At 38.1% G+C, this 27,677-nt stretch overlaps 2 protein-coding genes across 2 annotated transcripts in view; both read right to left on the bottom strand.

Moving 5' to 3' along the window:
- Positions 1–12,982, bottom strand: part of LOC311156519 (myosin-IIIa-like) — a gene marked incomplete at both ends in the record, with an annotated part of 65,624 nt that extends 52,642 nt beyond the window's left edge. The window contains 4 exons of the mRNA XM_084210517.1: positions 54–170; positions 2,472–2,571; positions 11,746–11,906; positions 12,905–12,982. Coding sequence (XP_084066643.1) covers positions 54–170; positions 2,472–2,571; positions 11,746–11,906; positions 12,905–12,982 — 456 coding nt within the window. The remainder of the gene's footprint in view (positions 1–53; positions 171–2,471; positions 2,572–11,745; positions 11,907–12,904) is intronic.
- Positions 12,983–14,059: 1,077 nt separating this feature from the next.
- LOC311162371 (myosin-IIIa-like) overlaps positions 14,060–27,677 on the bottom strand; it is a gene marked incomplete at both ends in the record, with an annotated part of 39,077 nt that continues 25,459 nt past the window's right edge. The window contains 2 exons of the mRNA XM_084220686.1: positions 14,060–14,209; positions 15,472–15,548. Coding sequence (XP_084076812.1) covers positions 14,060–14,209; positions 15,472–15,548 — 227 coding nt within the window. The remainder of the gene's footprint in view (positions 14,210–15,471; positions 15,549–27,677) is intronic.

The raw sequence follows: 27,677 nt of genomic DNA, 5'->3' as shown, positions 1-27,677 counted from the left end.
TATTTTAGTGGAATTTGGTGCTAGTTTAAAATAATAAATCTTAATTTTCACACCTGTGAAGAATAAATATCTATGTTCCGAAATGGATTGACAGCGATGAGAATGTCCCCAACGTATGTGTAGATCTGGTCCTTGGCGTAACCCTTCTGCAACTGCTCCGTTACTGTGTTCTGATAGAGAGGGAACAGGAACCATGAATCACATGGGGGGGAAAGAATGTTAGGAAAATGTATAAAATATTTATATAGTTTCAATGGGTGAGGATGGGGAGGGAAGGTATTTATAGACAGGAGTACAATGGATCATGATCAAAAGTAAGTAATATTTTCAAACACACTGGCATTTCTAATTTTTGTCTTACTTTGAACAATACATACTTACAGATCCTGAAATGGCTGAAGAAAAAGGACTGAAGTACTCCTTTCATCAGAGGTTTCCATGAAACAGTCTTGTCTACATTTCTACTACTAAAGTTTCACGTAACTTCTCAAGCAAGAGCCTTTTCATTGAGTCCATAACTGCCATTACAGCTGCTCTAACATCACTCTCAGTTATGATACAACACAGATGTTCAACTGTTTTCTTCCCATTAATGTAAACAATGAGGCATCTTTCCCTATTAAAAACAGTCTGTGGTGTGATTGTTCTTTGCTATTGCAGAGCCAGCTCCCCCCGAACCAAGAAAAAGAAGGGCCCATTAGTGGCATTCAAATTTCTTGATGTAATTTCCCTCAGCTTCTTCTGCATACACAGCTGGGTCTATAAAGTGCCTGGTTAGGTTTCCAATCAAAACAGGCAACAGAGCTGAATGAAGAAATTCAACCAGCCTTGAGACTAATCTGGCATACATGTGAAAATATTTAGGCTCCATAGCCACTGGAACAGACCAACTGGCAGCAGAGGACTACAGAAGGAATTGCTTTCCTTCCTCATCTATCTATTCACAGTGTTGTACACTGTGTCCTGTTTAATACACTTACAAGCTGAATTCTCAACAGCTCTAGAGGCTATATTTCCTTCATGAGAAAACATAAGGAGAAAATCTTGGTGTTTGATTGCCTTGATAAACTTTTTGGTTTTGAATACTCTCTTTCCTTTTTGCCAAAACCAGATTCACGTTACAGAATCACTTTCAAGGAACTTCTGCCCTTTCTGAAATTATTTATTGCACCAATAGAAAGAAGGTCTCTTGTCTTGCTCTGATGATGGGGCTATCTAAACTGGAAGAAAAATTTGAGTGGAAGAAAGAATACAGTTCTGAGAAGCTGCCATTCGTATGTGAAAGTGGTTTTAAATTGGATTTGATTTAGTAACACCACATAGTCAAACAATGCATTTAGACAGAGGCTTCCTGAGGACTTCCATGAGAATGCTCCATCTCTGAGGACATGGGATATATTCCAGTTAGTCTGGGTTTTTTTGTGCAATAAAATCTCTTTAGCTTGGATAGTTTATATGTATCATAGTAAAAGATTAAAAAAACCCCACAACAATCTTATTCTTCCCAGTCCTAAAAAAATGCTTAAACCTGAACTTTGTCCAGTAGATGAATTTTGGGTTTGTTTTGTTCAATTACAATTAACTAAACATCAAGCTACTATAACAAAGCTCTTGGGTAGATGGAAGATGTTCTGTGAGCTGTCAACACAATACAGTTTACCAGCACAAGTGCCACAATGAATATTCTGGACTGACAAAGGTACAATATACCAGAGAAGTTTTACAGATAAGAGAAAGTGAATTATAGTCTATGCACAGCCCAGTAGATGAAGAATGACAGTTTGTTTACAGCCACTGATGGCCTCCAAGACCTGCAGATAATGTGCTGCAGCCTGATTCTTCTTTCTGGTTTTGAAGCTTAAAAAGCATAAACACAGCAGACCTCCTCCCTCCCTTATACCATGTTTCCCTGCACCCAGTGGACTAATTTTTGAGCTTTGACAAACCAGTGGTATTGGTATCAGTAATTTGGTCAAAGGTTCACCAGCAGGCATTGACAGATGAGAGGCTCAGCTGACATAAATTGACCCTCATGCATTTCCCCATCAAAGTAAGTCAGTGAGAACCTAATCTGGGAGAGTATGGTGAGCTAGTTTAAGGCAACTCTTGGTGCTCAAGCAACAGCGACGGAAGGTCTTGGACTTAGACCAATTTCAGGTTAACACACACCTTTGCAAACTGTATACTTAGCTGTAATAAAATCCAGTGATAGAAATCCTGTTTAGTCAATGGTGTTACAATACTGTTTGGTATATGGCTGTAACTCCAGAGATTGTTTTAGCTTTGAGTTAGAACCTTTCTGACACAGTAAATCTTGTCTAAAATATTTGGCATAAAGTGGTGAAATGTCATTATACACTTACACAACTGAAGTGTGACAATACAGTTGAATTAGAAAATCAACAGCACACTATTGTGATTTAATATGTGATTACTCCTCTTCAGGAAAACATGAAAAAAGAGGTTCTTACCTCATCCAGTACCTCCAAGGTTGCTAAATCATCTACCTCTTCTTGGTTTGAAACTAGTGACTTACTGTAGTTCCCTTTCTTTGTGTGAATACGTTCAAATCTAGAAAAGAAAGAGATACAATCTCCTGACATAAGGAAACAAAGAGCAGATCTTGCATCTGCAACCATCTTGAAGGCCAAAACATTCTAGCTTTCCATTGTTCTGAATTTAAACACACAAATGTTTGAAAAGCAATAAAGAAGTCACCTTCTTGGTACACAGCACACCAGTACCTGACAGCTCAAAAGCTATGATTCGATCCCAGAACTGCTACCATGAACAACTTTGTCACTCTATAGATCCCTGTTTAGATTACACCCCTACATCAGCTATAAGACATATTTATAAAGCATGTAAGACTGAAACTCTGGCACCAACTTGCAAAAAGATCCTGCTAACAGTTATGTACAGGACAAAACCAGGGGTGTATGATGAAATAGTACAGCAAAGATGATGCAGACAAAGCACTCAGGACAGAAACATCTCTAGCTTAGTAATGACAGTGCTCTAAAGCTTGGCTGAGATGACCACACTATAAAGCAAGTGCTACAGAACCACCAGGGTAAGTGAAATACATCTTGACTAAATTCTCTTGGACTTGCTAGGAGAAAAAGTCATACATGAGAAGGAAACAAAATTTCAAGTATTTTTCTTAGCAGGGTTAAACTTCAAGTTTAACTTTAAATTTGTCTTAGATTTCTTTTCTCCTTCAATCAAGCCATAAATCTGACTTTATGCATCCTTATTCTAATTAGCAAGAAAATTCCCAGAGACTTGGATCATTTTTTACCCAAGAGTAAAGGCATTGCTAAATAGAGCAAATGCAGCAGAGAATGTAAGGTTTACAATTCATATTAGTTATACTTGTTTTATGAGATGAGGGAAAATAAGGGAAAGAGAAACTGGATAAATAACAGCAGAGTTCACAAATTAAATCAAGCTCAGATATGTAATAAGGCACAAGCATAGGAAAACTATTAAGTAAATCTGATCTCCTGATATGACCTCACTCCCTTTGATGCCACTGGTGGCATCAAAGGCACCTCTCAAACACAAGCAACATTTACCTTGGTAAACTGAGACAGCCAGGAAACTGTTGTGAGAAGCATTCACTCTTTACCTTGATCCCAGGGAATTTCATTATTTAATTTTGATATTTGGATATATGGCACAGATAAAAGCAGACAGGTGTTTTCTACACAGGCAAGAATTTTGATATACAGTGAACAGATGACAGAAGAAAGAGTGTAGTCACACCAAGATGGAAAGTTAGAGTGACTGAACATCACACAGATGGGGAAAGCTGAACACCCACAGATTTACTGCATATTTAATGGGCTGTACCTATTCCATGAACATCACCTAGTTCATGAGTGCTGCTTCAGGTCATGCTGGCTATGCACTGACGAGGGATGTAGATGCAGAAACTCAAGCAGGCACTAACTTGGTGCAATAACTATCTGCCAGGACTGAAAAGGGACTGGAAGAAATGGGCAAATTATGCCCTCCCAAACTCACAATCTGAATAATGGAAATCCAGACAAGATTCATCTATGACTTCTTTCAATTTTTCTTGTTTCTAACAATCATTCCCTGAGGATGACAGAAGGGCCTGTTGTCATCCTGGTGCCAGTTTATCCCTCCTTTATACAGATGCCAGATACCACTAGAGTTTCTTAATTGTCCACAATGCAAAGGCAGGAGCTTCACACCCACAGCTGACTAATTCTGCAACTTTAATTTCAAGACACAAATATATAAGACTTCCTGGCAAGACCTACCATAGTTTCACAGTTTCTGTACCAAAATTGCAGCACAGTATCCAGTGAGGAGGCTAAGTGACCAGGAAGCAAAATGAACCAAAGGATTGACAGGATCTACATTACCCTAGGTTTGACCTATTCTTCTCTTTCCTTTGGAATCCAGTTTTACCGTGAGAGCGGTCCTGATAGTACTGTCCTTCCAACAACAGTATGAGACCACTTTTGGTAGTATTAAAGAGGAGGTGGTAATAAAAAGATTTAAATTAAGTCCTCAGCCTTGCATGATCTGCTGCTGTTTGATTTGCATTTAGCAGCTAAAGGACATTACTGAATCCAAAGTCAGAGGTGCAGACAATATCCTACCGTCTATAATTCACACTCCTATTTATACCTCTTTTTAAAAGTTTCATTTGAAAAAAGTTAAATTTGGACAGCTGAAACAATTTCTCCTTTGTACCTGTATGAAGGTCATTTTGTGTCTAGAAGATGCATCTAATATCAGTGTGACTTTGAGAGAGAGCTATCAATATGTACACAAGGGAAAGATGTGGGAACTGCAGGACTATGTCAAGCTCTGCTGTACTATTTTTTCTGTTGCTGAAGAAAGACCCAAAACAAAGCATCTGTCAAGCTTTGCTTTCCATTTCTGGTGGAAATGTTACACATTGAACACATTTTTTTAATATGTTAGATCCTTAAATGTAACTGCATATCAGTGAGAGAGTGGTATTTCCCAGGATTAGTTTCAATTACCATTTTTTCATTTAATGTAAGAAACTAACAATTGCTGTGCAGGAAGGGAGGAGAATGCTCCAGTCATGGACATTTTTCTATTTTTTTTTTCTTTTAAGGAAACAGATCTCTGTGTATGCCAGGGAAGTTTAATTACATAAAATCGATCCTCCTGTAATCCTCCTCAGCTGACATTATGAGAACACTAGCGCTTGTTGGGCTAGATTATATTCTCCATTCTCCAGAGTACATAAGAGTGGCAGATTTGCAGAACACAATATTTTTCCACTTTGCTGTCAAAGGGCACAGACCCCTCAAGGGCAGTTATACTGCTTCACTCCAACCACTTAAAAAAACCCACATCAGTGCTGTTGACATCAGTGCTGAAGTTTCATTAAGATCATGCACATAGACATTGTGAACTGAAATAACCATGTATCTCTGTTCTGCTCAAAAATATATTGGAGGCATTGGATTTTACAAGCATGCCCAACAAGCAATTCAGGCAGCTAAAGGCCAGAAACTTCAATGCAGTAAAGGACAAGAAAATGAGTCAAGGCAGCATTGTTTCTGTGCATTCTCTTTCACATCAATGCTCCCCTCCCCCCACCTATCTTTCAAGATTCAGTTAAATCAAAATGAGGCAACCGCAGCTTTTCTTCTTCAAATTGTCAGAATGTATTTAAAAGATTTCTGATAGTTCCAAAAATACCATGAAAAGGAAAGTGTGACTCATGATGCCCTGCTGAACTCTCTGCCTAAACTGGTTGGAGAATCATCTACAGACTAAGAAGTGACAGTAAAAGGGCTGGCCTTAGTCTGAGTGTACAGAAGAAACTAAAAATAATGAGGTTTTTGTAAGGTGAAGGTGGAAACAGCTGTACACCTCCCAGCAGTTACAAACAGCAGTAAAATGACAAAGACGCAACACAGAGAAGCCTCTACAGGATCTGTCATTGTTGGTGATTCTATTTCTCTGGAGGTTGAACAAAGCAGTATTAATTCACACTTAAAATCAAATTTTTTTCTTCACAGATATATCTTGTGAAAGCTGCCTAAATAAAACTACAGCCTGCTATCTATGAAAAATCTGTACCTGACTTTAGAAGGTGTAACACTTCACTGATAAGCCTCCAGCTGCATCTGCACAATGCTTTGCAGACAAACCTGTGTTCCCCTCTGTGTTTAAATGATTGACAGCACTGAGACTACAGGCTGCAGTCTCAGGGAGCTGTGCTGCAGCTTATGCAATGTTTCTGAGGGCATACTGTTGCCCTGCAGAGCTAAGGGGCTTTTGATTCAGAGGTGGCCTGTGCCCAGCTCTGCACAATCTGTTTGACAAAGCTTGTGCTGCTTTTCCATAACCTGTAAACAAAGCAGATTATTATTATTCCTTCATGACAGCCCTAAGAAATAGCTGTATCCCTGAAAAATTTCAGGGGGAGGTATATGTTCTTAACTGAGCAAATAGGAGATCTCCAAAAGGACTCTTTGGGATTATGTCCTCACGAGTCAGTCCCAGGCCCTGTGCTCAGAGCCATATCGAGACAAAAAAGGGGAAGCTCCATGGGTATGAAATGCCTGCCGAAGTGTCCCACCTCCAGGAGAAATGAGTTGCTGAGCAAGTGGACTGGCACAACAGTAAAGTACCACTTGCACAGCATTTTTCCTGAAGAGTTCTGAATGCAGGAGGAATATCTTCCTCCTGTTTTCTTCAGAAGGTAAACTATTCTTCATGCAGGCATTGCTGGTGTCCATTGTGTTATATAGAAGAACATTATTCAGATATAGAGATGTGTTTTTGCTATGGGATTGGAGATCTGCTTATTTGAGGCCTTTGCTCCCAGAACTCCCTACTGCTTCTACAACCTAAGAGAAGTTTGCAGCACAGCCATCCCTATTTAGGAATGCCCTATTTAGGAGTGTCCTCAATGCAGAAGCACAGACTTCTTGGTATAACAAAGCCCACACTGAGTTCCAGGAGAAGAACTGGCCTGAAGGGATCAAAGATTGAATCCAAATTCTAAACCCTCCCATTTCAGCCACTACTCCCATCCAGATGTCATCTGGAGACCTTGGCCAAGACAGCACTGGACTCTGTGTACTATCTTGTACTGCTCCTCATATTGTCTTTGCCGAGCCAGCGTGGGGATCTCCCACCCTCTCCTACAGCCTGCCCTGAAGGATTGCTGTCAGCTGCTTTCCATTGGCAGGATGAGTCAGAGAGACTGGGACAGAGTGAACACCCAGAAAATGGGCAACATAAGTCTGTGCAATCAGGAAAAGTCATGAAAGGAAACTTTATGATACTCCCTGCTTTTAATAGGGGTCAATAAATTGATAAACACCTTTGTACATGTTGTACATGAACTTCTGTGAAATTATCTCCCTGGCCTGTCCAAACAGTTAAATAGAGCAACTGTTTAGGACTCTGTTACTGATTTCAGTGCCAACCCTAATGGCCAATACAGGAGGACAAACTCCTAAGACAATAATTCAGGTCACCCAAAACTTTGCATCATTTTGCAGTAGAATAGGTCTCTTTCCCATAATTACTCAGAGGGTATATAAAGAAAACTCTTAATCTGGGGACCAGAGTCATTTGCTGAAATCTAGGTGCACTGAATACCCCTCATATGAACAGCTCATTTCTGGAATGACTCACAATTCCCAGGAAATACACAATGTACTAATCATTGCATATTTCTACAGAGATTATTGTAAAAGCAGTCAAGAAGAAGACAGCCGAACAATTCGAGATAAAAGTCTTACAAGCCTGACTGTCAGGTGTAGATGCGACAGTTCTGAAGGTTGTTTCAAAGACAGCTATTTCTGTTGCAGAGTAAAATTCTTTACAATGCAGGGATTTTTCCCTCTTTTGGCCTAGCAAGAAGTGTATTTTTAGAACTGTTTTGGGGTATATGCTGCAGCACTCATTTTTAATAACTATTTTCATCACTAATTATAAATTTTAACAGCTATACTGCTATACTGAAAGCCTTCGTCAAGCTCAGGGACCCTGTCCTGAAAGTGACTCTCCTCACAAAAAACCCACCAAAATTAATTGCATTTAGTATGCAACTCTGGCTGCTTCACCTCTTTTCTAATGTGAATTAGCCCATATAGCATATCTCATACAGCATATTTGATATATAGCTCATATGTCATTTCCAGCAGCAGATTTTAATGATGTTACAATCAGGATGATATGGGAAAATGTTAATGTATCAAGGCATATTTTCTCCTGTTATTCCCATTGTCATTTCAGCCTGAGTTCTGAGCTAGGAAACGTTAAGTTGCAAATAGATATTTGTAGCGTAAAAAAATGATTATCTTAGAAAAAAATGTACTGCATTTGCTCAAAGTAAAAAAGTGGAATTTTCAATGAAGCTCACTGCTAGTATTCATGCTTTTTTGAGTCTTGAGTAGCACAAGATACTCTAGTGCTACAACACTGCTCAAAGGCTACTGAAAAACCACTATTACCTTCTATCACTTCAGTGAAACCTGGAGTCAGGCTGTGGCACATTTCTATCTGAAGTTTTATCAGTGTTAATTGAGATTTCTCTGGTTAGTCAGGTGGTTGATGGGCTCTCTTTCTCTTGTTTCCATCTCTTGAGAGGATGCAGTACAATGCAGGACCTAAACCTTGGTTCCTCTTCACTAGAATAACAACACTGGGAAGGCTCTGATGGCCCTCATGACTCAGTGACTCCTCAGCGTTAGAAAATACCCCAGGAACAGTGGTGCCAATGGGAGAGACTTCAGGGTGGCTCCACTCTGTGCCTAGAGATTTCACATCCTTCCTGAGCACACACAAGGTGCACAAGGATAGGATCTGAGGGTAAGGCCCTCTGCAAAAAATCTAGCAGAATGAGAACGTGATATATCACATTCTCACACATATATCACGTGTGATATATCACCTATCACATGAGAATGTGATATAATGTAATGAGCTTTTCTTTTTGAGCTGTATCAACTGCACATTCAGCAAACAGCAAGGTAAGATCACAAGCACATCAAGAGACTACTGCTGCAGAAAGCAGTCAGAACCAAATTGCACCTCAGTCCAATGGGCTAAGAAGGTAACTTGATTTTGAGTGAAAACAGAAATAGTGAACACAATAAAACCTAGAGGCTGGACCTCAGCTATTAAATTTTTTTTCCTCTGAAATACAAAAATGCAATTAATGAATTAAATTTGATGAGGAGAGTAATCACATGCAAAGAAAATAACTGGACTCCTAATTTTCAGCTTTAACTCAACATTACTAAGTTTATTGACTTTATATTCCAATGCCCGTTTATACAACACAATACAGGTAGCAGGTTTTCTTCTCTCAGAATAAGGAAAAGATCTTTAACCCCTTAAGCTACCAGCCTCCCACTGTCACTCCCATCGTCAAGAAGGAAGAGAGTTATGCCTTCAAATTAGGGACTGAGAGAGTGTGAGCTCAAGATCAGGAAGAAGTTTTACAAGGAAAATTGCCAGCAACTGCTGAAAGTTCAGAAATTTCACTGTAGGACCCTAATATATCACTGTAAAAACAGTGCCAGAATAGCATAAACAAGAAAAGAGCAGCTCTTCCAGGGGACTTGTCACTACAATGCTGATGTCTTGATTTCAAATCAGATTTACATGGTACTTCTGTACAGACACTGCTTTTAACACCATTTGCTCTGTGCAGATTAAAGGTCAGAAGATACATATGATTAGTAATAAAAGACTTTTAAAAAAGCATAACTACTGAATTTAAAAACCTTTGTATTATCTCTTATCATTCACAGCAGAAAAAAAACACAAATGGTGTTCTGTAGTCAGTCTTACAGCGTATTTCACAAAATTACACAATCACAAAATCATTTAGGTTGGAAATACTACTTATTTTACTACTACTACTACTACTTTAATACTTCTCTACTACTTCTACTACTACTACTACTACTACTACTACTACTAATGCTTTAAAATACTGTTAGTATTTGAAACTGCTAAACTGAAATATGGGCTATGCTAATTTTAACCATGCCATTTAAATTACAGTCTGAATTAAATGAGTACATTTTTTGCACAGATTCAGATAAGAATTTATTTATTTATTATTATTTTGAAAGAGAAAATTCTGTTTTCCTTTGGGAAATTTGACATAAAAGTTGCACTTGATCAACTATAAAAGAATAGGTAACTTCATCACATGGTAATATATTCCCTTAAATTCTAGTTCTCATGAAGAGCCATCAGCTTATAAAACACAGTTGAAACAGGACAGAGAAAATACCAGTAGATCATCCTGTTCTTGTACCACTTGAGTGCTTTGTACACATGCAAATGGGACCACTTTCTTTATGTTTGTATTGTACAGAAAAAAAAGTTAATGTAGTTTGCTTTATGCAGAATTTGCACAAAAAAAACAAAGGATTTGAAAAAAAAAGGATATGAAAACAAAAGTGAGTTCTCTAAAATGGCTAAAAAAAGCCACAGTATCTAATTGACTGGAAGCTTGATTTTTTTCAAAATTATTTAGGCTTTAAAAGGACTAATATCACAAGTGTTAACAAGATTTCAATTAATATAACCTAGTGGTTTGGACTTATTTTACCACATATCATTTCTCTGTGTTTTTTAAATAAATGCTATTTAAAGTCTGGATTATGTTGCTGGTTTAGAGCTCAGCACTGACATCCGATAAGCTTATTTGAACTCAAGAATCTTTCTGGATTAAGCAAATGTCAAGTCTGCAATATATAGAGCATATAAATCCAGTCTGAAGCTTAAATGTAAGCCAAATGCATAGTTTTATACTGCAATGTCAGAAAAGAGAAAGTACTAGTCCTCTCATATCCAGTTAAATTTGAAAAAACTTCAATATCAAAATTATTTAGAAATATATTTTTGCTATTATCTTCAAAGCATAGAATAAATAGAAAATTCTCCAGAACTAGAACTGAAGACTGCTGTATATATTGTTACTCTAAATGTGTGAAAGGAAGTGTGGCAGATTTTAAAAAGCTTTTTCCACATAAATGATAATGCCAAAATGTCTTTAAATTTCACGTTCCATTAAAAAAAAAGGTAAAAGCATTGTGCTTTTCCTTGAAGCAGGAGCAGTCACACCAGCAGTACTTTAATACTTTTCTACGACATTTCACATCTGATACATGAGTGAACTGCATGGAATTTTTTCAATTGTAAAATGGAGCCAAGACATTGTTAAGTATTTTAAATAACAGCCATCAGGTGTTAAGTGATTTGTTCAGAATTGATATCACTTAGATGCTAGTGGAAGAAAAAAAGTTTCCATTCAAGAAGACATAAGATTTGAAGCTTGCAAAACATGGTCTGCTAGGACTATCACTTATTTCAGTCAGAAACATCCAATTCCTGCAGGAACCTGACTAGCTGTTTTTAGCATACTTGAATAAACTAAACATTAGCTGACCATGCAAATGTATGAAAATGCCATACATTAATTTCACCTAACCTTAGCTTTCTAAAAGCTGGGGTCTAAAACTATATCTGGAGTCACAGAAAAAAGGGGAGGCACTTCTAAAGATTGTTTCATCCCACATGTGAATCATGATGCCTCTCTCTTTCCATTGGCAGTACAGTATTAAACTTTCCATTTTTTTGCCATCTAAAGTTATAAGGGTTGAATCTTTCTCTAAGTGCTAGTCATTTTGAAACAGTGAAAGTATCAAAACTGACCCAACTGGTCTACTCTTTAGCTACTTTTACCTTGCCTTTTCAGTGACTCCCATTTGTTGATGAACATCAATAAATTCCATGAGTTGCCTTTGTAGCACGTTTTCTTTTCCTTCAATTTGCTTAATAAAATCATGCTGCAAAAGAGTAGATACTGTGGGACGCTTTTCATAATCTTTAGTCAAGCACCTGTGCTGGCAGAAAAAAACATACAATCATTGAGGGTTTGCAGTTAAATTTTGAAATGCTCGTCTGGAGCTCATTCATGACTCCATAATAAATATATCTGTCTTAATCAAAACAGCTCTGCACTGAAAACTGATACGACTTCACAGAATTGATGGGTCCAAAAAGTGAAATTATTGCATTTTAAAACTAAAGACTCTCTAACTTAAAAAATGTCAAGGGTGTTGAAATGCTATTTCATGTATAAATACAGAGCCTCACTTGGAAGTCAAATGGATTTACTAACTAGCCTTTTAAGGGAGAGTATTAGTTGCAACAGATTTCCACTAAAGATATTTTACACATGACATTTACGCATGTTCCATATTCAACCAGAGTGGTCTCAGTTGTTACTCACTTGTTAATGAAGTCATTGAATTCAGGTGACCACAGTTCAGGCTGCTGTAGCGTTGGAGGAGGATTCCTGCAAAGGTCAGTGTGGTGATAAGTTAATAAGCTACTCACTTGACAAAAACAATGTGTGAAGGCAGGCTGAGTAATGAGTTTTAGAAAGGCACTGAAAAAAGATATTGATTTCCACTGGTAAAAGGAGCATGGGTATATGATGCAATGCCTCATTGGTTCTCCTACTTTACATAACTAATAAGGAGAAATAGCATCAAGATAATCTACCAAGTGTAGCTAAGAATCACTGTGATTTTTTCAATCAAATCAATAAAAAGAAATTAAACTAACAACACATTAATCACTATTCACTTGTAATGGCAAGTTCATTTTTTGAAGCCTGAAACAATATACTTTCTTAGGAGAAATTTTAAAAAGCAATTCTATTGTAAGTTTTCTCAGAAGGACTGAATTCATCAACTTGCTGAACAAAGTGTCCAAAAGAATTGCTTCTTTATTTATTATTCCTCATTCATCAGAAGATAATCAGAAGTGAAGGTTTAAATACAGATCTATTGTAAATGGATATACTGCTTTCTTTCCTATTGTTAGAGCTGTTTACTCTAGGCGTTATTTTAGTTGAAATGGTCTTGACAGTCTTCTTCCATTCAGAGATGCCATTTTCACTGAGTATGGCCATGAAGACAAAAGGAATGACCAGCCAATAGATAAGGTGACTTGCTGTCTCTTTTCAATCAACCATAACTGCTTTTCTTCAAGTGCTGCTTAATGTTTACTCTATTGCTCTCAGGTTTTACTAAACAGAATGAAAGGCTCTTGATCTTATATCGCTCCAGGACAGAAAGGTGCCCAGCACTTGTAAGAGTATAAGCCAGAAGCTTTTTTGAAGTCCTAGCTGCAGTGACTGACTACAATACTTTGCAACTGCTTTTTCCATAGCAAGCAAAGGTAGGAAGAGCATTGATACTCTGCCTCAGTGTCAAGTCAGCCAAGATTTCTTAAACCTAAAGGTAATTTAAACTAATTTGGGTGTCTTGGCTGAAAAGGACTCGAGGCATGTACATATGATATCTGGGGCTCAGGTGTTGTGGTACTGCTCCAGTTCTTAGGATGAAATCCACAAACTACTACTATATATGATCATTACCTACAGACTTGGAGATTGATGTTCTTTGAAATGCTGTAAGTGGCACTTTGGGTACTTATATTTTCAGCTTCAAAGCAAAAAAACACAAAATAAGTTGCTATTTGCACTGCCCGAGGACAGCAACACTGGAACTGCCAGAAGCAGCACAAGCCAATGAAAAGCTGAAGCCTAAATGTATGTGAGTGGAGGAACAACCTTTACTTCAAAGGATAGATGATAACTCCTGAAGACAAATATGGGACCTGTTCACCACAGTGGCATATTCAGACTCTGTATTTCTATCATATGCCATTCTTTGTAACAGAATATACAAGACTCAAGCAAGTCCTGCATTCATGTGGCAGCAGCTCACTCAGGAGAAGGCCCTATGACTTTTTCTCAAAAGTAGCTACAGTCAGCTCCGAACTTCTCAATGTGCCCACATGGTTAAAGCAGAGTCTGCAGAAAATACAACTGGGCAAAGCATCTTAAACCTACCTCCTAGTACGAATAATATAAAGCAAGTCCACAAACTTACATGGTCTAAGTTAGAAGAAAGCAAAGTTTTGGGAACCAAACTTTAAGGAAAAAGTTCAGTCTAACCCATCAACAAACAAAGACATCAAGCTATTACCTTGGTATTTTGAAGAGTGCCCTCATGGGATGCAAATCAGCAAGGGGTGGATCTCCATCTCCCAACTCTATTGCAGTAATACCCAGTGACCATGCATCACATCTAGCATCATAGGAGCTATCTAGCTGCTGCTCACAGGCAATCACCTGTTGAAGAAAAAGACAGGGATGATTAAATGTCCACTTTTAAGAGCACAACCACATCTGGAGGAATCTCTTACAGATTACTCAGTGAAATAAACAGATATGCACACATTTGGAAAGCTAAAGCATCCATCCAATTGCCAAAACCCCCAGAAATGTTTCAACTAGAGGAAGCAGGTGTCCATGAACACCACATTCTCCAGCCAGATGTTCTCGGATTTGGAGAAAGGGTACAAATCCATGGCTTTTTCAGCTGAACAAATTGCATCCCATAACAAAGGAAGTACAAGAACTCTACAACTTTTTATACGGAGTAGTCTTGCTAAGTAATTATTGTAAGTATACTGCTCTCTCTATGAACTGAAACAATCAGGAAAGCAGAAGCTGGATTTATTATCTCTTACTGGGTCCTTATTCAACTAAATCAGCCAATTTCCAGATCAATTTCAGACCAGATTTCCAGATCTGGACTACTTCATTAGATCACAGCAAAGTATTTACTTTCAAATACATTTCAGCTTATCCATAATGCTGGATGAATCTAGAATTTTTATCTCATTAGCTGCAGATCTAAACCCACATGTATACCATTAGTTATATGGCTAGACCTATGTGTATGAACAGACTGTGTTGATAAAAATAAATATGTATAAACAGACTAGTTTCATGTGCTATAAACAGATGTACTTGCATGTGTTTGTGTGCACACAAATACTCTAAGTAGATAAGCTTATTTATAAGGAAATATTTTTCCCGTCTCAGCTTAAAATATATCTGCACATGCTTCAATTTCAGTCAGGAAAAACCTCCACAGAATCATAGTGCATCTTCTTCATTCATAATAACCTTTTCCATTTCTTGCTGAAGCAAGTATCGATATATAGTATCAAAAACTTTCCAGTTGCAGAAGTAAAATAATCGAAGCTATAATTTGTCACAGTACCACCCTGGGCTCCTTCCATCCATGGGGAGATATCTATAGTTTCAGAGCTTGAAAGGCTGGAAAGTACCAATAGTAGCACTCTATATTCTTCAACATTTTAGTAAGCATTTCAGATTATTGCTCCCTGCCTTTAATCTTGTAATTTTATAAACAAACCTAATTTTAACTTAATTCTCGCAAACATGTAAAACAGAAAGGTTTAAAACACTTTTTAAAAGGACATTGCTGTTTCATTTGGTGAAAGGACCAGGAAGAAAGACAAAGAGCAGAAATGGAGATACAGCAACTCGAGTACCAGTGACAAAATGTTCTGAAACCTGACCTCTGGAGCCATCCAGAACGGGGTGCCCACGGAGGTGTTCCGACGGAGACGAGTGCTGGTCAGCTGAGCAGACACACCTGGAAGAACGAGGGGAAGCTATCATCAGAGCAGTTTCATCCAAGACAGCCCTTCTGAAGGGTGACATCCTCGTCTTGTCACGCTACAACTTCCTGCACAGGTGAATCTCAGATACATCTTTCCAGTTCTCTGGAAAGAGAGGCCCAGTCCTGAAAGGTTCTCTGCATCCTTTTTTCCAGTGGCTTCAGCAGGACTGGGACTTAGCCCCAAATGACCATTTGATTAGTAATCAGACTCCATATATTTTGACTGGTTAATTAAAGGTTTTCTACATCCTGTTTCAAGAGAGCAGTAAAACACCTTAGGGAGGGTGGAAAAGTACTGTACCTTCCACACCTTCTAATGCTCACTACTGACACTAACCCTCTGTTTCATTTTATATATATATATATACATATATAAAATGTTAACACTACAAAAGATACCTATTCTCGTCTCTTAACTGCTCTGCCGTAAAAAAGAAACAACAAAACAGTGAAACCTCAAAAATTCTTACAAAAGCAGAAGTCTCTCCATGCTCAAAGCACATTCTCAAAGCAACAATCCTGTAAATCAGCTTTGCAATATGAGCTGTAGTTTAGGGAATTAACTATTTCAGGCCAGGGGTTGGAAAGTGAACTCAGAAGTTCAACGATTCCTTGCAGTTTGAGTTAAAAGACCCTGAAATATTAGAAATACAAGTGGGCTACAGCACAATTCTGAGCAGCCTGCCACCAATTTCCTTCCTTAAAAAACAAGAGTGTACTGGTTGGAAATAGCTCTAGTGCATGCAAAGGGGACAGTACAACATGGAAAAACAGCCCCTCAGCCAGCATGCCCCAAACTACTACAGATTTATGAGTCACCAGTACCGGTGAAGTCCACACATGGAGAAAAACAGCCCGTCAGCTAGCAAGTCCTAAACTATTATGGATTTGAGTAATAGCCAACAGTGAGGTCCACCAGGGGCATATTCTGAAGAGCTGATGCCATGGATGGCCAGAAAGGTTCTGTGCTCTACATACACATGCTCCAGCCTCAGTCTGACTGACACTGGAGCTCACTTATTTTGCCTTCATACGTACATCTGCCTTTTCTTTAAAATGTAAAACAACTCAGTTTCACTCTGTGAGTTCCATTTCATTGTTCTGAAACACATGAAGCTCCAGTGAGCACCACTGTCCAGTTTCAACTCTGTATTGTCTGGTTTGAAAATGCTTGACCTTCTCCTCCAGAACAGCCTGCAGACAGTTCATAACAAGAGCAATTCACATAAACTATCCAATAGGAATATTAACTAAACCTCTGTCTGGGCAAAGTTTGATTGCTTTGGGTTTTTTCAGCCTAGGTAAGAAACCATAGAGAGGCTTGATTTGTTTTTTCACTCTAAAGCCACATATTCAGTTCTGATTCACTAAATATCTGCGTTGGGCTCTCACAGAAAAGTATGCAACATCTGAAAATAAAGACTGGAAGGAATTACCCCACCTGTTCCTTTGAGATAAATGCAGCCACTGTGGCTGCCTCCCTCTAGTCTAAACCAGCCTTGAGAAAGTTCCATCTTTTTCTCTCTTTATGTCTGCAGAAAGTCCAATACACAGTGTTATGAATCAGGGAAAGCAGGACAATGTGAGTCTTAGCACAAAGTCCATCAATCCTACTTCTACTCAGCTAAGCTAGGCTTTGTTTTTGCCATCTCAAGGAGTTGTCTGAGATCCAGCTTCCGGCTCACAGAGTCTGTGGCTGTTCTGAGCTCCCAGAAAAACATGTCACACATCACCTCAGCTCTGAAACCACTGCAGGGATGCCAACAGACGTTATCATGTGAGATCCTTAATTTCAGAGGGAGCTGAGGCTACTCTCCCTTCCTCCATGTTGTGGGAGTCCCCTATGCGAAGCTCTTTTTTGCAGTCTTGGACAAGGATATGAGATTCAGATGTGCAGGCAAAGAAGGACACTGACGATATTTTTATGATTCCAGTGTCAGATTTTATAAATAATCATAACTTTTTGTAGCCATAAGGAACAAAAATCTAAAAGGTTCATTAATGTGTTTGATCTTCTCTGTCTGTGCACTACAATCTTCAAAATGTAATTATTAAATGAACTGAAGATTTTTTTCCTCCTCACCCTTGTTTCATTTCAGTAAAAAACTGATTTAATTTGAATTGTTCACCACTTTCTTCAGGCTCTTGAGAGTTTTGTGTGCTTTTTGTTTGGTTGTTTTTTTTTAATCCTTTTGCTCTCAGCATTTAAGTGGCATTTTAGATTATGCAGTGTAGGTCTTATGACAAATGATATTTCCTTGGGCTTTTTCTGTGTATAGAGGAAAGATGATGTAATTCCACACTTAGTAACATTTCTTCCAGCATTTCAGTAACCAGTCAAGCATATAGCTGGCCACTTTTTTTAACCCATATATTTTCAAACAAAACCATCTTGCTCCTCCCCTCCCCATTTACTACTGCTTTGTTGCAAAATGAGCCAAATATTATCCTAAGAAAATCTAAAATATGTCATAAATTTTTATTACATATGAATTATTTTTTTCTTATGAAAATTAAGAGCTTTATAAATATATGCATTAATAGTACCAAAGCACACCAAAAAGAAAATATTGTGCATACAGCTGCATTTCTTCTTATTTTTTTCAGGCACCATTTTACTAATAAAAACTGAAAATCAGGACACTTACACTACGAGCATTTTTCAAAGTTTTCATTGTGAAAACAGGCATATTGAAATACCCTTGCAAGTAAAGCCATCTGCTTCTGACCTTGGCACTCAATAAAACAGGGCAGATTAATTCCCTTAGTTCCGAAGGAAAGACTTGTCTCACAGTGCCCAATCTGAGCAGACACCATTATGATCTAAACTGGGAGCCTGTACAACATCCCTTCATGATGATGTCCTGTGACAGCAGTATGCCCATTTTAGTGCCTGATACTAATGAAGGAAGGGCCAGCCCTAGTAAATTGTACTGATCTCCCATTTGACACACAGCAAGGAGACTGCATTCATATACAATGACCTTGACCTTATCCCCAAGGGCTTACCCTCCCTTAGCTATTTCTTCCTTCTTTATTTGTGCCTTCAGTGTACACTTCACTACTAAAGGATCCTCATTGTGATCTTCTGTAGATTTAGAACATGTAACTCCATCATTCCTCAAAGTAGCGTCTGGACCAAAAACTTCTCGCACTTTTAACTCTGCAGATCTAAACAGGCCAAAATGCTTTGAATTATTTCTCAATCTTTTTTTTAATCTCCTAAGGAAACAGATGTATAACAGCAGCAGTGCTTCACACTGCATTCCCCTTAAGCTCTCTGGCAGGTATGTTTTGCCACTCTTGTTCCATTTGTATGATGCAAAAAGTGGCCTCTCCTTCCATCTCTTTGCCCAAAGGTGTGACGTCAGTCTTTTATAATATCATCTTTTTTAGTAGATCTGGAGGCAGCAGATCCTAATGGTCCCAGGTTTTTCTTTAGCACCTTAAGCTTCACTTAGAGAAGAAGCCACTATTCCTGTCAGGATGCAGACAGGGAAGTAGCTATGTCCCTCTCAACAGTGGTGGAGTTATAATTCAGTTCCTCTGTAATTGCTGATACCCCTGACACTGATTTCTTTGTTTGCTTATTTCAGGTTGTATTGGTGTAATGATACATATCCAGACAGAGTATTTCAGACAGGTCAGCTGAAATGCATACAAAATGCTGAGAAAAACCTCAATCATGCAATTCCTTCATACTACAAAATGACAAAAGACAACAGGGAAAGAACAATATTAAACCCAGGCAATTCTGATAGTCCAAATGGCAAACATCACAACACTCCAGGTATGCAACCACATATAGTGAAATCGCCACTAAGACTGTAGAAGGAGAGCAAAGAGCTTCTCTCAGGTTTAATTACTTATCATGAAGAGAAGGCATGAAGATATTTAATTAAAAATGTTACTAACAAACCATAAGGACACAAACGGTGGGTTTGATGAATTTACAACAGACTTTTCAGAATCTTTTAAAAATAATGTCAATATTAAAATTCCTTATGGATTATAAACTGACCCCAAAAGTAAACTTCTAAATTAAAAGAGCACAGAGACTATACAGCTCAACAGTGAGCTGTTGTGAGAAAAGCATTCTTGAGAACTTCTGGTCAGTGATAAGGGCTCAAATTAAGTCTAGAACTAAAAATCAGATTCTGACCCATAAGATGGAAATAAAGAAATAGGAAACAAAGTTGAAACGATGAGTCAAAAGTATTAGAATTTACAGCAGTATTTTTTTTTGGAAGGTGTTATGTTATGAGGAAGCATGACTTGCTGTTCATAAACCCATGCCACCTCCTTCCAATCACCTTCTTGTCTGTCATAGTTTAGAAATTATTTCCAGGATCATTGACTCCGTCACCTTCTGTGATGGAGATCATATGTGGGTCTGACCAGACTGTAGTTCTCTGAATCCTCCTTCTTGTCTTTCTTGAAAATTGGAATAAAAATAATTTTCTTAATTGCTTCAGGAATCTCCTCCAATCTCCAAGATGTTTCAAAGATTATTGGCAGTGATCTTGCAATGACATCAGCCAATTCCTTCATCACCCAGTTTCCTGGGTGCATCCCAACAGGCTCCATGGACTTGTGTCCGCCCAATTCTTTTAAATGCTCTATAACCTGATCCCCCTTTACTGAAGGTACATTTGCCTTGCTCCAAACTTCCCCACTGTTCTCAGGGATCTAGGATTACAAGTTAAGACAAAGTGGCAAAGAAGAGATTCAGTGCCTCCACTTTTTCCATGTCCTTTGTCCACATTCTCCATCTTTCTGTATTATTTTGATGTACACAGTATTTTACTGTTGAAAAATAGTGTTTCCCAAACCCGCAGGAAAACACACACTGTAGATGCAAATTTTTAACTGAAATAGACATATCCTAGAGATAACCAAAAGGCCCAGAAAGATCAAAAGCTTAGTATCCAGGAAAACCATATATATAAACTGCCTGGGAGATGAAAAATGCATGGCATTTACTACAAAACCAAGAGACAGGAGTAAAAGGGGATAAAAAGTTAATCTGTACTATCAAACACAGGGTATATTAAATATAAATATAAATATAAATATAAATATAAATATAAATATAAATATAAATATAAATATAAATATAAATATAAATATAAATGGATGTTAATGAAATTAAAGTCCAGTGGCTTTCATGATAAACTCACCACGAGTTTTCAAGATAAAGAAAAGATATTTTTAAGCACACAAGGAAAATAAATAAAATCCTAAATCTGATACAGAATCATTAAAAGGTACATACTGATAATAAAATGACAAATAGTGCCTTAAACAAAAGGCAGAACATTCACAACATTTGTGAGATAAAGAATCTTTTTTTAAACAAAAGGGTTTAATACAACTTCTTTCTTTAATAAATCCAAGATCTTTCATTTTACAGACTGGCCCTCCAGTAGAGCAGGTGACCAGACTCCCCTGCACATGTTCCTGCCAGTTCAGTGCATCACACCAGCAATGATTCTAATCAAATCTCATGCTTCAGGGCTTCAGCTGGTTTCCTGAAAGGGATGCACAGGAACATTTGTTGTCCTGTTGCACAATTGGCCAGATGTACTTGGATAGGAGAACTACTCTTCTCTAGAGCCTCAGGGACTTGTACAGCTACACACAATCTGGTGCAGTATGATGGTGAGGAAATTCCTCCTTCTCAGATGCTGCCTTTCTTATACCTTTAATTTCAAACTGACTGCTGCTTTGACACCCAAAAAGGATGTTTTTTCTCCCTGTATGACTAGCAAAACTCTAGAGATTTTTCTCATTGTTCTATGACATGGTTTTCCTGTTATGATAACCCTGGAAACACCTATGCTGTTGGAACAGAATGTTTAAAATTCCTCGGGACTGGAATACTCCAGTATAAATAAGTCACTGGGTTCCATCTTCAGGTAAAAAATGAATGGGATTTAGTATATTTAGATGAGACCAGAGAGTTTCTAATAACCTCAAGAGATGACTGTTTTGTGACCCATGACAAAACCAAGTGGAAGGCTTTGCTGCCCAGAAAGGGCTATTTTCTCACTTCATGTGTCTCTGGCATCTGACAGCAGCTTTCAGCGTCAAGCTTCTTTAATGCTTAAGCCACCAGTGACATCCTTATGTGAATTAATAGAAGAAAATATTTGAAAGACCAAGTGAACAGCTTATCCTGGATATAGCATTTGGCCACATGATTTCTGTTTTTTATTACTGGACAGCACAAAGGTTTTCATTCAAACATGGTTCCCCCCAAAAAATTTTCAGGACTAAGCCTTCAACAAAGAATCAAACATTCAACAATGAAAAAGCTCCACAGCTCAAGTCAATGCAATCCATCTTATCCCTGCTAACCCTGGGTTGAAAAATTTGGAATTATTACTTTGATTGGGTTCAAAGCAGTTTGACAAGCTGCTCACAAAGACAGCTTTCTTTAAAGTCTTTTACTTTTATTGGCTTCTGCCATGTCTCCTGCTGCATTTTAGCAGCAACATGTGAATGTCATGCTATATGGTATGCAGAAATGACAACACCATAATAGCCTGGTTTTGATCTGAACCAGTGAAGCAGACAGCTTTACTATGGATGTATGCTAGAATGACTAAGACAAATACAAGTCTTGCTATGACTCATTGCTCAAAGTAAGCTAAGGGCAGAAAGAAAATTATTTTGGTTTTGAACTTTCAAATTAAATTAAATTAATTAATTCTTTTATTTTTGCAGAATGATTCAGACAGCATTTATAGCTAATGCAGGGCAAGCACAAAAGGACACACTAGGATATTCTGACTACTCCAGAATAAGTCATCTACAAAAGTTTGGAACACTACTCAAGGTCATGCTGAGCTCCTCTTCAATGTCAGCAGGACATGCAAAGCTGGGAATGATGATATATATTAAAAGCGACAGAAACTGAAATGCCCCAACACTCAAACTTGGATCACTCACAACTGACTTCTCAACCAATTCTCTGAGCACAAGGTGGCTCTAGACTCCCTCTGCTGCAGCCCGACCTGTGCCACGTGCAATCTCAGCACAGTCCCTGGGAGCCTTCTTGGCCTCTGCAATGCCACATGGCCCAGACACTTGCTGGGCTGAGCTGTGATCAGCCAACAAACTGCCTCTAACAAGGCTATTTGTGGTCATTTAGGTCATGCCAGGAATGGCCATAGCACTGTGTCACAGCAAGACAACGCGAGAGCCAGTGAAGTGTCGCGGTGAAAGGATGACACCCAGTGCCAGGCTTCCCTGCCCAACCTCTGACCAGAGATTCCAGATGCTTTTTTCCCCACCAGACCAGCAGAAAACTCCCTCATGCATCAGAAAACCAGGAGATCTGAACAATTAAAGAGATGGAATTATCAAGATGCAGTTGTACCACGGACCCATTATTCCATGGAGACTGTCCCCATTGTTTTGGACATGCTGTACAGTGTAACTGATTTTACTTCTCTTGCTTTGTCATTATAGCAACTGCAGGCTCAGATACACTTCAAAAATTCAACCTTTTCAGCACATTCACAGAATTTTAAATATTTTGGCCTGTATTTCTGTATCAGAATAGGCATAGATATCATGGAACAATACTTAACAGAAACACCTGTGTATTCTAACTCATGTTGATCAACTGTTATTGATCACTAGTAGTGGTAAAGCACTACTAACAGTCCATAATTTGTAAGGAAAAGTGGTATACCACTGAGACAATACAGGATGTTGGCAGAATAACTCTTTCTAGAGGAAAAAACCCCAACAAAATTTTTTAATGACTCAATTGAATTATGAAATTAATAGTTGCATTTAGTTTCATTGCCCAAATGAAATTATGAATACATTTTAAAGTAAACATAGAATGAATTTAAAAATATGCTGCCAAAACAGTGTCTTGCCATTGACTAGTTTCACCAAATTGAAACTTTAAATAATAATAATAATAATAATAATAATAAGAAGAAGAAGAAGAAGAAGAAGAAGAAGAAGAGGAAGAAGAAGAAGGCAGCCATCTAGGAATGCCAGTATTAAGATTTCTTTTTTTCTTAACTTTGAAATACTTCAAATAGCTTTCAAGAAGAATGATCATTCTCTCCATAGCAAAATAATAAATCAATTACATTCCAAACACAAAATCTGACCTCTGTCAGCTCCCAAACTACATAGAAGCAATAGTTCAAGTATTAAACAAAGCAATATCAGTGTGTCTAAATAGAGCAATACATATTCCCTTCCCCAATTCATTCTTCCCCCAATGAGCTGTACTCAGGGTAAATCCGTAGCTGACCCTGGCTACTGTCCATGATAAACTGTGCTAGCTATATGCAAAGTGGGATATCTGAAACTGCATTTGGAATGCCAAGACAATATTCACACACAACTTCTACATCCAACACTGACACAAAAGCAGAAAAATGCAAACTAAGTGTGTTTAAAGTGTGAAAATCACCCCAGCTTCACTCTATATTTCATTAATATTACAATACATGTTTTAATTATGCAACCTATTTATCCACAGTGCTACAGGGACACTTGAAGACATTCTATTAACTGTAGCAACACAGCTTGTATTTTTCCACCATCTGACAACAGCAGTGAGATTGCATTACCTTTTTTCCATGCTTTCCACTGGAACCTCCTTTACATATTAAAACACATAGATCTTTCCTATGTATTGCTTATCCAGAGCCTCTAGTGATGGAGAGCTTTAGGTACTATCAGCAAAACACCTCAGAAGAAACAGGAAATGGACAGTGCAAACTCTTTCCAATATCCCCTTCCCCACAGTTAAACTACTGGGCAAGCTATGAGGAATCATGGGATCGCTGGAAGCAGGCTTGAATTCTAAAGATTTAATGAGTCCACCCACATTTTATTTTCCTTACAGGTACTTGAATATTTCTAATATCCATCTAGATGTCTGACTTTTTTTCCCAGTGACCTTTCCTGGTAATAACAGCAAAGGTCTAATTACATGTGCTATGAAAGTATGTTTGATGCACAGACAGGCATGGCCTTCAGAAAGAAACAGTGCTGCTGGAAAAATATGCATTTCTTAAGTGGGGGAGTATAATTTATATTTTTTCTGGACACTTCCAAGGCAACAGCTGCTCATCCTGAGATATTTCTAGCCTGAGTGAGCAGGTTTCAGTAGTCCTGAAGAAGTATGAGCTACCTGTCTCTTGGTAAAGACTATCAGCCTAAAGGTCAACCCTCAAAAATATAGCTAAAGAGAAATTTTCCATCAGCATTACAGTCTCCTCTTTTTAGCTAAGAGAATCACTTTGCCGCATGATCATAGGTCTTTCACATAGCTTTTGGTGGAAAAATGGTTCTTTCCTCCATGGCTTCTGAGACATCAGCAACTTGTCTAGTTTGCTGATAGGGAGTTGTGTCCTCTAGGATCTTCTTTGATAAAAAATATAAGCATGAAAATCCCTGGCTTTTGAGCTCCCAGAAGCACTGAAATGGCAGGAGATTTCTGAAATAATTTCAAATAATTTCAAATGAAATGTCGCTCTGACTTTTTCAGACCAAAGTTCAAGTAATAACAACAATAATAATAATAATAAACCTAAATTTCTCTTCTCCCATTTTGGAACCACACATTATAGAGCTGTGGCTTAGATTGACATTAATGCATGAAAGGCCCTGTGCAGCATCCCTCTTCCAAGAAAAGAAACTGAATTGAGAGGGACTATCCAAAGAAGCAAGTATTCGTCAGCAGGAGCAGATGTTACACCCTCCCTTAGTATCTCATGAAATTGGTTGCACATTATAAGATGCAGATGAATGTATGATTTTTTACTACAGATGAGGTGTGCTATGTGTTCAAGTGACTCCAGGACAGTTTTTTAACTGATGAAAAAAAGATCAGACACTTAGATATTTAGGCAGAAAAGGCTGCTGATAAATTTGTCACATGGCTTTCAAAAGCTATCTCACATTAAATTAATTTCTTTAAATTTCATTACATTAATTTCCTGCACCTTTAGAGCTAAAATTTCATTTGAAATCTGTCTTTTTAACATCAATCCTCTGTGTGCCACCAAAGTTCTGAAACAGATGTAAAAGACTTTCTCTACAGAACAGTAATAAGAAACTGAACATAATTAGGAATATTTATCAAAAAAATAATTTAATTCACACCTTACTTGCCTCCAGTTCTTTCTATGCAACAGATTACATAGCAGTTGCTCTTTAAAGTGCTAAAACTAATTTAATGTAAATGTATATTTTTTCTATCAAATCTCTATCTTATACTGAACACATAGCAACTACACTTAAACATAATGCAACTATATAACGTGGTAGAGGGTGTTGCTTGCTTGAAGCCTAATTGCTGCCATTCTCAGGCAGAACATCCTACCTCAAAGCTTTTCTATCAGAACAGCTTAGGAGCTAATTCCCACAAATGTTCAGGTAGTGAAAATGCCTTCAGTCAGCCTTCTCTTACAAAGAAAATATGGACTATTAATGTATTTAGAAGTTTAATGACTTTTTAGACTGAATCTGTGATCAGTGGACATTCTTACAGTAGATGCCCTTGGCTGGTATTAATTTTCTGAAAAAATAAAAATAATTTTTTTTCTCTCTGCTGATCTAAATTATCATTCTGGATGGATGCAAGGCCAGAGGATGCATCCCTGGTAACAGTATTTCAAAATTTTTGTGGCTTGGAGAGTTTAAAGTAAAACTTAATCTGACAGCTCCTTGATAAGCAATTGAGCTCCAGAAGCATTGTTGTGGGATGTTACAGAATGGCCTGGGTTGCAAGGGACCTTAAAGATCATCTAGTTCAAACTCATCTGCCATGGCAGGGACATTGTTCACTAGACCAGGTTTCTCAGAGGCCCATCCAGCCCCTCCAACCTGGTCTTGAACACTTCCAGGGATGGGGCATCCACAACTTCTCTGGGCAAAAAACTGTTCTAGCGCCTCACCACCCTCACTGCAAAGATTTTTTTTTCTAATATCTAATCTAAATTTACTCTTTTTCAGTTTGAAGCCATTCCCCGCTGTCCTGTCCCTACATGCTCTTGTAAATAGTTTCTCTCCAACTTTCTTCTAGGCTTCCTTTAGGTATTTTACTTGATTTAATGATTAATCTATATTGGGATTGGGTGTTAGATACAAGTATGTTACTGGGTAATTAAACAATATTGCAGCAGAATTTTAAGGGAAAGCAAAAATTTCATTCTTCAAAGCAGTCTGAGTGAGGCATGGCTGTGGGGCTGTGGTATTTTTTCAAAGTCTATTTCTTTAACTGCCAGTACCTCTAGAAAGGCAAACTGTTCAGACAGTTAGCCTGGATTTTGGAAGAACTTTTCCCTGAATTTTCTGTGTCACCTCAAGCAACTCCGTCTCTCAAAGTTTCAGATCCCCAGCTGTTAACTGGGAATTAAAGTAATTTACTTCTCCATAAGGGTGTTGTGCTGGTTATCCATTACAGACTGTGCAGTGCTCAGAAACTATGGTCCCAGAATATATAAATACCTATGATACAATGACCACAAAGCAATGTGTATAAATTGTGTCACAAAATGAAGCTTCCGAAAAGTTTGTACTGTTGTGCAAGGAAGGACACACCATGGCAGAACTCTATACACCAAGGTCAAAGAGTACAAAAGCAATGAAGGAAAAAAAAAGCCATTTTCAAAGATGACTTAATTCACTAGAAGGTAACTGTATTTTCACTTATGACTCTTGAAATGTTCCTAAATGTACTTTAAAAAGAGGACAAAAAAAGCTAAATGATTGCACAGCACACGCAGACTAAGAATAGGTCTTTTTCTAGTTTCGTGTTCCTTAAGGCACTTCACAAGCCCATGTTTCAGACACAGGGTGTATGTTTAGAAGAAAACCACCATAAATAGTATCAGGGAGGACAGCAAAGGCTTCTTCAGGAACATCTCATCAGCATCCAGCATGAAAGAGGATGGTGCAGATAAAGTTATCTTAGGAAAGGCTCACTGCCTTGGTCATGTGTGTTTGGTGGTTGGAGTCCTTGGCTCCCTGCCTCTGTTCTCCCCTCCACACAGAAAAGCTGTGTGCATGCCAGGAAGGGTGATGTGATTATTTGGGTTGGAATTTTTTGTGTTTGTT

Source organism: Fringilla coelebs, assembly GCF_963513975.1.
Source record: "Fringilla coelebs genome assembly, chromosome: 1".
NCBI lineage: Eukaryota > Metazoa > Chordata > Aves > Passeriformes > Fringillidae > Fringilla > Fringilla coelebs.
This window is presented reverse-complemented; position numbering and strand designations above follow the sequence as displayed.